Source organism: Anthonomus grandis, chromosome 9, assembly GCF_022605725.1.
Source record: "Anthonomus grandis grandis chromosome 9, icAntGran1.3, whole genome shotgun sequence".
NCBI classification, from domain to species: Eukaryota; Metazoa; Arthropoda; class Insecta; order Coleoptera; family Curculionidae; genus Anthonomus; species Anthonomus grandis.
In genome coordinates this window covers 2,160,336-2,173,508 of record NC_065554.1, presented here as the reverse complement: position 1 = coordinate 2,173,508, position 13,173 = coordinate 2,160,336, and the positions used below count along the sequence as shown (strand labels likewise).

General features: G+C 27.6%; 1 protein-coding gene across 3 annotated transcripts in view; it reads left to right on the top strand.

Annotated features, from left to right (window-relative positions):
* The first annotated feature begins 385 nt into the window (after positions 1-385).
* Positions 386-13,173, top strand: part of LOC126740672 (centrosomal protein of 290 kDa) — a 31,477-nt gene continuing 18,689 nt past the window's right edge. For all 3 annotated transcript variants that reach the window (XM_050446799.1, XM_050446798.1, XM_050446797.1), the window contains exons 1-4: positions 386-509; positions 765-850; positions 907-1,110; positions 4,718-4,853. In XM_050446799.1, coding sequence (XP_050302756.1) covers positions 476-509; positions 765-850; positions 907-1,110; positions 4,718-4,853 — 460 coding nt within the window. In that variant the 5' untranslated portion in view covers positions 386-475. The remainder of the gene's footprint in view (positions 510-764; positions 851-906; positions 1,111-4,717; positions 4,854-13,173) is intronic.

Genomic DNA, 13,173 nt, shown 5'->3' with positions numbered 1-13,173 from the left:
TTAGAACTTTATACTGTTATAGGCAGTAGAAATGATATGTGTGGTAACCAAGATAGCACTGATATTCTTAATTTTTTTTTTGTAAAAAAAAAATCTAATTTGTATATAATGCATTAAAAAATAAATTTTATTTTAAAATCGTTACACTTTTTTTGCTTAAGATATAAACAAAGAGATTTTATCAGTTCAGTAAAAAATGTTAATTTTTTTTATACAGAAACCATTTTTTTTAATATTTCATGTTTCAATTTATGTTGCAGCACTACAACTTTTAACAGCATATTTTAATGTCTATTAATTGATTACTTCGGACCCCTCATATTATGTTCTTATGACGTAGTCCTAAGCAACGTTCAATGACAACAAATAAAACGCAGAGGTTATTAGTGACAAGCTGTTATCTGAGCCGGGAGTTAACCGAAAGAGTAGAATACAAAAATATAAAAAACATTTTTGATTCAATAACATTGTGGATATGTCTAATAGTGTTAGTGCTATGGAATATGAAAGTAAGTTTGTAATAATCGTAAAAAATGTGTTTGCCTTTAAAAAAAAATATTAGAACGATAATGCTTACCTTCAAGATTTTAAAGTTTTTAAGGCCCTTCAATTTTATTTTGTAGATTTTTATTTGAAGTAATAATTTTTATCAGTTTTAAGTTAAAAAATAGGTTATTGTATTTTGCCTAGAGATACAATTAATTCAATTCCCTGTACGAGCTTTGCATAGTTCTAATTTTTAAAATATATTTACATATTTTTAGATATGGAGCAAAAGTACATTCAAACAAAAAATAAACTAAAAAAATCCTTACAGTATAACGAGCGATATACAATACAAATACAACAGGTAAAGAAATAAAATAACCTTTATTTATTCTATATTTATGTCAACTTTTTGTACAGCTTAATAAGCGGCTTAAGAAGCTTGAAACCGACAACCAGAAGCTAAAGCATCAAGTTTGTCAAATAAAAGTCAAAGGCCAGACAAAAGATTCTAGCGATTCCGATGTTTCAAGTGCAATAAATCTAAATCACGAACAATCAAGTTTGGTTGAGATGATACAATCAAAAAATCAACAAATTACCGATTTATTAAAAGATCTTGAGGTAAATATATATATATTCATCGTATATATCTTAAAAAAGAATAAAAAAAGGTAATAATTTCTCTTTAGTGTCCCATAATTTTATCCCCATAACATTTTAATCTAATCAGTTATTACACTTGTTTGCACTAATTTTTATACAGCCAATAATTGTTGCAGGTATATAGAACCTGAAGAGGCTTTCTGACATATTCTGTATGACCCTGTTCGCATTACCAAAATTTAAATATTTTCTCTAGCAAGGCAGTTAACATTATAAAGTAGTAATAATAATATTACTTATATATATATATAACAGTAATAATACTAATATTGATATTTACTTTTTTACAAAATGGCCGGATTCGTCGGAAGAATATAACATTAATTTAGTGCGACGTTTTGCCGATTTAATTCCAACTTCGTCAAGCACTGAAATAAAGACATGGATTTACATACAAAAATAGGGACAAATCCCTTTTCTTAAAAAAAGAAAATAAATACAAACTTTGTTCAAATATAAATACAAGAAAAGACACCGCAGTTAAATGAATTATAAACCTAATAATCGAAAACATAGAGTTCATAAACAAAAAACAAAAGAAAAAAACTATTAGCTTATTTATTTCATTACTTCCTTCTTTAATAGATGTAAAGATTTAAAACAAAAAAAAACAAACTAATTAATTACCGTAACAAAATACGTAAAAAAAAACGAAAAGAAACTTGAAATATATTACTGATTTGCTTACTTGCATAACATTTGCTTGACACAAATAGACACTGTTAAATGAATTACAATAATTTAAGAAAACGCATTCTTGCTTGGTGTTAACTGTAAACAGATAAAATAGAATACCCATATCTACGCGATGGTCACAGCTATGCGGTAGTAAAAAACGTAAAAAACCTCGGATTCCGTAGGCCTATATAGAGATTTATTTTTTCGTCAAATTTAATTACTAATTTTATTATTTAAGAGTTATTAATCAATTATGATTAAAAAATAAATAAGTACAATGTATAATAATTATATTGAAATAACTTGTATAAGTCTTAGTTATGTAAATTAATTATATTTATTTAAAAGGTTGCTGTAGATATAACTAGGCCCAATACGACAATCGTTGATGTGTTATTTAACCCTTAAGCCCAAATACTGTCTAGTTTGTCCGGCATACTATTTTCCGCAAGAACATGAAACACGATAGATAGATAACACCCGATTGCTTATTTAATGAAATCTTATCCTTCAGCCTAGTAAACAATGGGTAAATGAATTTTACATTATAAAAGGCTAGAAGGGTTCCAGTATTCTTAAAAGAGATACTAATTTTATTCGATAAACCTTTCATGAAAGGAAGCTTAAAATACAGGACATCCGCCTTATTAATCTATTCAGGATCTCTCTTTGTAAACTATTTTCCATGAAATTTAGATATACAGGTATTTATAAAATTGGTGGAATAACTGTTTTTTCTAAATAGTAATCCTGTTAATATTTTCATTATGAAAGGATTCATGACTTAAATTAAACGACTTATGAAGTAGTCCTATCACGGTTTCCACCTTATTACCCATTACCCATCGGATGACTAGAGCTTTTTTTGACATTTGTTTTTTTAAATTCGGAGATTGATGTAACTGTTTGAAAACTTACCAAACAGTTAAGAGATATAGAAACGTTAAGAACTGAATTACGTTTAAAATCCCTGATAAAATCTTTTCAAACACCTTAAATCTAAATAACAAAAATTACAATAAGGAGTGAACCAGGATTAAGACACGAAATATGAATGCATTCGACAGACTCATACAACAGCAATCTAAATTTAAATTTGATACACACAAAGACTTCATGTTTAATTTTACCCAAGAATCTATTTTGGAGATTGTAGCCCACACTCTGAGATTGGGTCCCAAGTTTGGTTTATCAATTAGCAAGATGGAAATACTAATCCGATTGATTATTAAGAACTAAGAATACGCAATATAAATGAAAGCTTAGTTGAAACGGAAAAAGACTTGCTTAGGGCAAGAACAACTTATATAATATTATCAATAATTTTGATAATAATCCGATATCATTTTCCGTAGTCAAAAATAAAATATTAAAAAGGGTAAAATTCATTAGGGAATTTCTTTAACGGAAGAAGTATTTATTAATAGGTGAATTAGACAAGCGGAATGTGTCCGTAATTATGTACAAAGAAAATTATTAGACAAAAATGATCCAAATATTGTTGAATGTGTCTACGTTCAGAAAGTTGACTAATGATCCAACCAAAAGGCTCCAAACTAAGGCAAATTCCTTCTTTGCAACGCGGGTATATTAGTGAAAAAAATTATTAAAAAATATATGACTTTCTCCTAAAATGTATGACTTACGAAAAACATAAAAACTTTATTTAAGTTTAAATTTTGTCTTTTCTTTTATTGAAAATATCCATAAAGTAAAAAACCTAATTGATCAATATCTGACATAAATATGAAAATTAAGTTTTAATATATTATTAATAAACGATTTATCAATTTATTAAAAATTAGCGTTCAACCTTCTCAAACTAAAACTGTTCCTATAAATTCCTTAAACGAAAGGCTTATACAGGCAAAAGAAAAGACACACACTTACAAACCAACGACTTTTTCAAGTATTTTTTTTTAAACGTGCGACTGACAAAATATCTTGAAGCTATGAATTAAGACTTCAACTTAAAACTAAGGATGTAACTGGTACCTTAGTTGCTGATAATAGCTTTAATTTTTCTGCGATCTCTTGATGCAGTATCTTTGCAACTAGATCATGTCGTTCTTTATATTCCATTGTTGCGAAAGTTTGGCATCCACCGGTGACTTGCTAAATAGATTCCGTTGTCTCATATCCTGCTGCTCATACACCTGCCACTTTGTACCGTCGGGTCATCTACGACAAACTTTAAATAATTTCTTGTTAGTATTATTTTATAAATTACTATTATATATGTCATGCCAAATGGCAATCGCAGTCCTGGGAAAGGCGGGATCATTCACTTATCCTAGATATAAAAAGGATGAAACTCTGATGGAATCCTCTCCATGTTATCGGACTCTTTGTTTTTTGCATTTATTAACAAATCATACACTTAAACTTAAATTAAATATGTTTCTTAAACTAGTTGTCATTATCTGCGGTTCCAATAAACTTTCTGACGATTTGAGATATGGATAATAGCGTCGACTTTTGCATTACCTTATATGTGCTGTCGTAAAGGTTGAGCAGTTTTATGTTTTCGATTAGACTTAACAACAAAAAAATCGTTTATTTTTAATAAAAATCCTCTATTTATTGAATTATATCCAAATACTACATACTAAAGCCGATGCTTTTCTATGAGAAATCAAACCCAAAGCGAGGTTTTTATCACTAGTTTATATTACGCTGTAAAATTTCAAATATTTTTCTATAATACATTCAAAGAATTTCCGGGATATCACCCTGTAAGTTAAGTTCAACTTCAGTATAAATATTAGGCTTTTATGCTCACTAGAGCATTTTCGAATTCAATATATAGGCTTTTACCTTATTAGGAGGTAATTTCAGATTTTTAATTTTAAAATTATATTTTAATATCAACTTTATTTTTATTTAGGATATTGAAAATGAAAACCTAGCATTAAATAATACACTTATAGAAGCCAAGGATGAACTAGCTTTAGCAACCGCACAAATTAGTCATATGATTGAAACATTAAAATATGAAGATGCGCTTATAATGGAAAAGACAGGTAAACATTTAAAATATTTACCGGAGTAATGTTAGCAACGGAATACCAGCAACGGCGGTTGCCGGGTGGTCACGAGTCGCGCGTGATGTCGAAGCGGCGCTTATGAAAATTGATAGTTTATTTAACACATGCATAACTTTAGATGCATTAAAACTTCCATTAGATGCATTTTCTCAACGCAAAAAATTCCTCTTTACTAATTTTATTATGTCGGCACAATTAAAAAAATTATGAAAAATTTTATCGGAAAAAAATTATTTTAAACTCGATATAAGTCGTTTAAAAAGCAAAAAAAACACCGTTGGTATGGTAGCAATTTGAGGATTTTTTTAGGGATGACAACTCAATATCTCTACTAACTTACTGGATATACCGTTTGAGAAAGTCAACCAATTTTAAAAAACTACTTTTTCTAAACTAATTTTTTTACTATGATAAAAGAAGAGTCCAAATTCGGTATATTCGACATTTGAAGGGTAAAAAAACACCGTTGCTACGGGTAAAAAATTAAGATTTTTTTATGAATGATAATACGGTATCTGTTGATACTTACTATGTATGTTTTTTCAAAAAGCCGACGTATTTTAAAAAACTAGAATTTTTTTAGTTTGATAAAAGAATAGACCAAATTCGGTAGTTTCGACATTTGGAGGGTAAAAAAACACCGTTGCTACGGGTAAAAAATTAAGATTTTTTTAAGAATGATAAAAGAGTATCTATAGATACTTACTATGTATGTCTTTTAAAAAAGCCGACGTATTTTAAAAAACTAGAATTTTTTTAAATTCGGTATATTCGACATTTGAAGGGTAAAAAAACACCGTTGCTAGGGGTAAAAAATTAAGATTTTTTTATGAATGATAATACGGTATCTGCAGATACTTACTATGTATGTCTTTTCGAAAAGCCGACGTATTTTAAAAAACTAGAATTTTTTTAGTTTGATAAAAAAATAGACCAAATTCGGTATATTCGACATTTGAAGGGTAAAAAAACACCGTTGCTAGGGGTAAAAAATTAAGATTTTTTTAAGAATGATAAAAGAGTATCTATAGATACTTACTATGTATGTCTTTTAAAAAAGCCGACGTATTTTAAAAAACTAGAATTTTTTTAAATTCGGTATATTCGACATTTGAAGGGTAAAAAAACACCGTTGCTAGGGGTAAAAAATTAAGATTTTTTTATGAATGATAATACGGTATCTGTAGATACTTACTATGTATGTCTTTTCAAAAAGCCGACGTATTTTAAAAAACTAGATTTTTTTTAGTTTGATAAGAAAATAGACCAAATTCGGTATATTCGACATTTGAAGGGTAAAAAAACACCGTTGCTAGGGGTAAAAAATTAAGATTTTTTTAAGAATGATAATACGGTATCTGTAGATACTTACTCTATATGTCTTTTCAAAAAGCCGACGTATTTTAAAAAACTAGAATTTTTTTAGTTTGATAAAAAAATAGACCACAATCGGTATATTCGACATTTGAAGGGTAAAAAAACACCGTTGCTACGGGTAAAAAATTAAGATTTTTTTATGAATGATAATACGGTATCTGTAGATACTTACTCTATATGTCTTTTCAAAAAGCCGACGTATTTTAAAAAACTAGAATTTTTTTTAGTTTGATAAAAAAATAGACCAAATTCGGTATATTCGACATTTGAAGGGTAAAAAAACACCGTTGCTAGGGGTAAAAAATTAAGATTTTTTTAAGAATGATAATACGGTATCTGTAGATACTTACTCTATATGTCTTTTCAAAAAGCCGACGTATTTTAAAAAACTAGATTTTTTTTAGTTTGATAAGAAAATAGACCAAATTCGGTATATTCGACATTTGAAGGGTAAAAAAACACCGTTGCTAGGGGTAAAAAATTAAGATTTTTTTAAGAATGATAATACGGTATCTGTAGATACTTACTCTATATGTCTTTTCAAAAAGCCGACGTATTTTAAAAAACTAGAATTTTTTTAGTTTGATAAAAAAATAGACCACAATCGGTATATTCGACATTTGAAGGGTAAAAAAACACCGTTGCTACGGGTAAAAAATTAAGATTTTTTTATGAATGATAATACGGTATCTGTAGATACTTACTCTATATGTCTTTTCAAAAAGCCGACGTATTTTAAAAAACTAGAATTTTTTTTAGTTTGATAAAAAAATAGACCAAATTCGGTATATTCGACATTTGAAGGGTAAAAAAACACCGTTGCTAGGGGTAAAAAATTAAGATTTTTTTAAGAATGATAATACGGTATCTGCAGATACTTACTATGTATGTCTTTTCAAAAAGCCGACGTATTTTAAAAAACTAGAATTTTTTTTAGTTTGATAAAAAAATAGACCAAATTCGGTATATTCGACATTTGAAGGGTAAAAAAACACCGTTGCTAGGGGTAAAAAATTAAGATTTTTTTAAGAATGATAAAAGAGTATCTATAGATACTTACTATGTATGTCTTTTAAAAAAGCCGACGTATTTTAAAAAACTAGAATTTTTTTAAATTCGGTATATTCGACATTTGAAGGGTAAAAAAACACCGTTGCTAGGGGTAAAAAATTAAGATTTTTTTATGAATGATAATACGGTATCTGTAGATACTTACTATGTATGTCTTTTCAAAAAGCCGACGTATTTTAAAAAACTAGAATTTTTTTAGTTTGATAAAAAAATAGACCAAATTCGGTATATTCGACATTTGAAGGGTAAAAAAACACCGTTGCTAGGGGTAAAAAATTAAGATTTTTTTATGAATGATAATACGGTATCTGTAGATACTTACTCTATATGTCTTTTCAAAAAGCCGACGTATTTTAAAAAACTAGAATTTTTTTTAGTTTGATAAAAAAATAGACCAAATTCGGTATATTCGACATTTGAAGGGTAAAAAAACACCGTTGCTAGGGGTAAAAAATTAAGATTTTTTTAAGAATGATAATACGGTATCTGCAGATACTTACTATGTATGTCTTTTCAAAAAGCCGACGTATTTTAAAAAACTAGAATTTTTTTTAGTTTGATAAAAAAATAGACCAAATTCGGTATATTCGACATTTGAAGGGTAAAAAAACACCGTTGCTAGGGGTAAAAAATTAAGATTTTTTTAAGAATGATAAAAGAGTATCTATAGATACTTACTATGTATGTCTTTTAAAAAAGCCGACGTATTTTAAAAAACTAGAATTTTTTTAAATTCGGTATATTCGACATTTGAAGGGTAAAAAAACACCGTTGCTAGGGGTAAAAAATTAAGATTTTTTTATGAATGATAATACGGTATCTGTAGATACTTACTATGTATGTCTTTTCAAAAAGCCGACGTATTTTAAAAAACTAGAATTTTTTTAGTTTGATAAAAAAATAGACCAAATTCGGTATATTCGACATTTGAAGGGTAAAAAAACACCGTTGCTAGGGGTAAAAAATTAAGATTTTTTTATGAATGATAATACGGTATCTGTAGATACTTACTCTATATGTCTTTTCAAAAAGCCGACGTATTTTAAAAAACTAGAATTTTTTTTAGTTTGATAAAAAAATAGACCAAATTCGGTATATTCGACATTTGAAGGGTAAAAAAACACCGTTGCTAGGGGTAAAAAATTAAGATTTTTTTAAGAATGATAAAAGAGTATCTATAGATACTTACTATGTATGTCTTTTAAAAAAGCCGACGTATTTTAAAAAACTAGAATTTTTTTAGATTGATAAAAAAATAGACCAAATTCGGTATATTCGACATTTGAAGGGTAAAAAAACACCGTTGCTAGGGGTAAAAAATTAAGATTTTTTTAAGAATGATAATACGGTATCTGTAGATACTTACTCTATATGTCTTTTCAAAAAGCCGACGTATTTTAAAAAACTAGAATTTTTTTAGTTTGATAAAAAAATAGACCACATTCGGTATATTCGACATTTGAAGGGTAAAAAAACACCGTTGCTACGGGTAAAAAATTTAGATTTTTTTATGAATGATAATACGGTATCTGTAGATACTTACTATGTATGTCTTTTCAAAAAGCCGACGTATTTTAAAAAACTAGAATTTTTTTAGTTTGATAAGAAAATAGACCAAATTCGGTATATTCGACATTTGAAGGGTAAAAAAACACCGTTGCTAGGGGTAAAAAATTAAGATTTTTTTAAGAATGATAATACGGTATCTGTAGATACTTACTCTATATGTCTTTTCAAAAAGCCGACGTATTTTAAAAAACTACAATTTTTTTAGTTTGATAAAAAAATAGACCACATTCGGTATATTCGACATTTGAAGGGTAAAAAAACACCGTTGCTACGGGTAAAAAATTAAGATTTTTTTATGAATGATAATACGGTATCTGTAGATACTTACTCTATATGTCTTTTCAAAAAGCCGACGTATTTTAAAAAACTAGAATTTTTTTAGTTTGATAAAAAAATAGACCAAATTCGGTATATTCGACATTTGAAGGGTAAAAAAACACCGTTGCTACGGGTAAAAAATTAAGATTTTTTTAAGAATGATAAAAGAGTATCTATAGATACTTACTATGTATGTCTTTTAAAAAAGCCGACGTATTTTAAAAAACTAGAATTTTTTTAAATTCGGTATATTCGACATTTGAAGGGTAAAAAAACACCGTTGCTAGGGGTAAAAAATTAAGATTTTTTTATGAATGATAATACGGTATCTGTAGATACTTACTATGTATGTCTTTTCAAAAAGCCGACGTATTTTAAAAAACTAGAATTTTTTTAGTTTGATAAAAAAATAGACCAAATTCGGTATATTCGACATTTGAAGGGTAAAAAAACACCGTTGCTAGGGGTAAAAAATTAAGATTTTTTTATGAATGATAATACGGTATCTGTAGATACTTACTCTATATGTCTTTTCAAAAAGCCGACGTATTTTAAAAAACTAGAATTTTTTTTAGTTTGATAAAAAAATAGACCAAATTCGGTATATTCGACATTTGAAGGGTAAAAAAACACCGTTGCTAGGGGTAAAAAATTAAGATTTTTTTAAGAATGATAAAAGAGTATCTATAGATACTTACTATGTATGTCTTTTAAAAAAGCCGACGTATTTTAAAAAACTAGAATTTTTTTAGATTGATAAAAAAATAGACCAAATTCGGTATATTCGACATTTGAAGGGTAAAAAAACACCGTTGCTAGGGGTAAAAAATTAAGATTTTTTTAAGAATGATAATACGGTATCTGTAGATACTTACTCTATATGTCTTTTCAAAAAGCCGACGTATTTTAAAAAACTAGAATTTTTTTAGTTTGATAAAAAAATAGACCACATTCGGTATATTCGACATTTGAAGGGTAAAAAAACACCGTTGCTACGGGTAAAAAATTTAGATTTTTTTATGAATGATAATACGGTATCTGTAGATACTTACTATGTATGTCTTTTCAAAAAGCCGACGTATTTTAAAAAACTAGAATTTTTTTAGTTTGATAAGAAAATAGACCAAATTCGGTATATTCGACATTTGAAGGGTAAAAAAACACCGTTGCTAGGGGTAAAAAATTAAGATTTTTTTAAGAATGATAATACGGTATCTGTAGATACTTACTCTATATGTCTTTTCAAAAAGCCGACGTATTTTAAAAAACTACAATTTTTTTAGTTTGATAAAAAAATAGACCACATTCGGTATATTCGACATTTGAAGGGTAAAAAAACACCGTTGCTACGGGTAAAAAATTAAGATTTTTTTATGAATGATAATACGGTATCTGTAGATACTTACTCTATATGTCTTTTCAAAAAGCCGACGTATTTTAAAAAACTAGAATTTTTTTAGTTTGATAAAAAAATAGACCAAATTCGGTATATTCGACATTTGAAGGGTAAAAAAACACCGTTGCTACGGGTAAAAAATTAAGATTTTTTTAAGAATGATAAAAGAGTATCTATAGATACTTACTATGTATGTCTTTTAAAAAAGCCGACGTATTTTAAAAAACTAGAATTTTTTTAGTATGATAAAAGAATAGACAAAATTGGTATTTTCGACAATTGAAGAATTCATGTGTGTATTTGAGAACTGTTTAAGGCTTAATATTTTTCTACTTCCTGATACCTTATAGTGTAAATCTTTCCTTCGAACTCACTTGCACCATTTTTCATCCGGTATTTCAATTGTTCTTTTATTTACAGCGCAAGATTTTGTATTTATTTCTAACATTATAATCTTATGGCAGGACAATACATATTCTCTAACATTTCTACAGAATCCACTACGGGTTTTTTTCGAAGTTCTTTATGCAAGAGATAATTTTTTATATAGTTGAAATAATTTTTTTCTCTTGCATTGCTGGAACGACCTCTAGTAGGAACAGGTAACCAAAGAGATAGGTAAGAAAAGTAATGTTAAATAATATACGATAACAATGTCGGGTTAAAAAAAATTATTTAATTTACTAACACCGCCATTGCACATTTGTAAATTAACCATTTCTCGGATTAAAATAAAATATTTAAAAAAATATGAAATAAAATAAGGATTTTTAAAAAAATTTTTAGTTTTTTGTTTGCTTTGTTTCCTGTGATTCTGTTAAATTTTTTTCCAAATCAGTATTTTAAAACAATAGGTGCTTCCATTAAAAAAAATAAATTCCAACAGCTTTTGTTCAGCAAAGGTAAGAGTATCAAACAATGACAACCGTCATGATCAACTAATCAACAATCCTTGAGCCCTGTATCTATACGGCTTTTAACATCAGGCCAAATTAGGCCTTCATCGACTGTGCCCTGTTGCCAAATTTTCAAAATTTTTGAATAATTAGTTTCCGAAATATTGATCGCGTCTATTCGTCGTGAGACACCTTGTATAATAAACATGTCAATAGTCCAGTTACTCCTATTCAGATTTGTTGTGCATATTATGAAAATTTTCTTAATTATATTTAATGAACATTTTAGTATAATATTTAAGTTTTGTTAGGGAAAACTGTTGCGGCTGCTTTTAATGTTGCAAATATTAAAGATTTCGTGCATTGGTTTGGGTATTTTGTAATATTATTAGATTCTAAATTTGATATTCTTACTCTGACCCTATAATTAAACCAAAAATCATTAATATATTGTAATAAACTTATTTTGTTAAATAATAAAAATACTGCATGAATTTCTGCTAAAGAAAAATCAGTTAAAACCGTATAAAAAATTGGCCATTTTCCGCTATATTTATCAAAAAAAATGTAAATTTATTGAGCCAGTTTGAATTGTTACATAATCTCGCTGGGATCAAATCATTTTAAAAACTGGAGATACGCATTCCTTTCCCTCTTTAGCAAACCCTACTCTTACTCCTACCATATAATACAAAATTCTGTTTTCAAAAAAAATCGCTTTGCTATCTGAAACATGATGTTGGACAATCCTACCAGTGGCATCTAAATGTAAAATGACCTTTCTGGTTGGATTTCCGAATAGAGGATATTAAGAAGTCATTTTTTTTTTGCTGAAAATATATACAGTAAGATGTTTGCCAGTAAACTGAATATACTCCAGATGATGGTACCCATAAAATATCAAAGCGATTATCAGATTTGCGATCAAGTTGTGATAAAAATTCCGCCGTAATATTTTTATAGACCCCATCACTTTTATTTGCCTGCAAATTTCTTGTCAAATTGAAAATATTATTAGGTTTTAAAATATTTTTTATTTTTATTTATAAAGAAGTCATATATATCCCTAAAATGAGTCGCTAATAAAGTTCTTTCAGTTCCTTACTTGCCGAGTCAAATAATCAGCATGTTTAAAATTAAAATTAGAACTAAACACATTAGAAATATAATTCGAGCATTCTTCTTTGTAATTTCTTAAATGACAAACAAGTTTAAAAGTTTCACAATAATAATGGCCACAATAACCATATATGTATGTTCTATGTGTATTTTTTGATGCGATACGACTTTACAAAAAACAAATAAGCATTATAACTTTTTTTAGTTCTTTCTTTTAAGTAATATGCGTACTGACGCTCTATAAATTTAACAATATTAATTCTAAAATCATTATTTAGCTTTAAATTGTGTTATTGTGATCTCAAAATAACCTCTACAATTATTACACTTATTATATAAAAATTTCCTTTTTTTTGTACGAATTTGGCCTTAATTGGCATTAATTGAACCACTAGGTAATAAGATATTAAAAACATTTTCTTTTTATTAAATAAACTACCAAAAGTATCTCACATGTGTAATTCATTAAAAGAATTTGTAAGAGAAGCAAATAGAAATTAAAATAAATAAAAATATGTTAAATTAATAATTAGTAACTAAAAAATAGTAG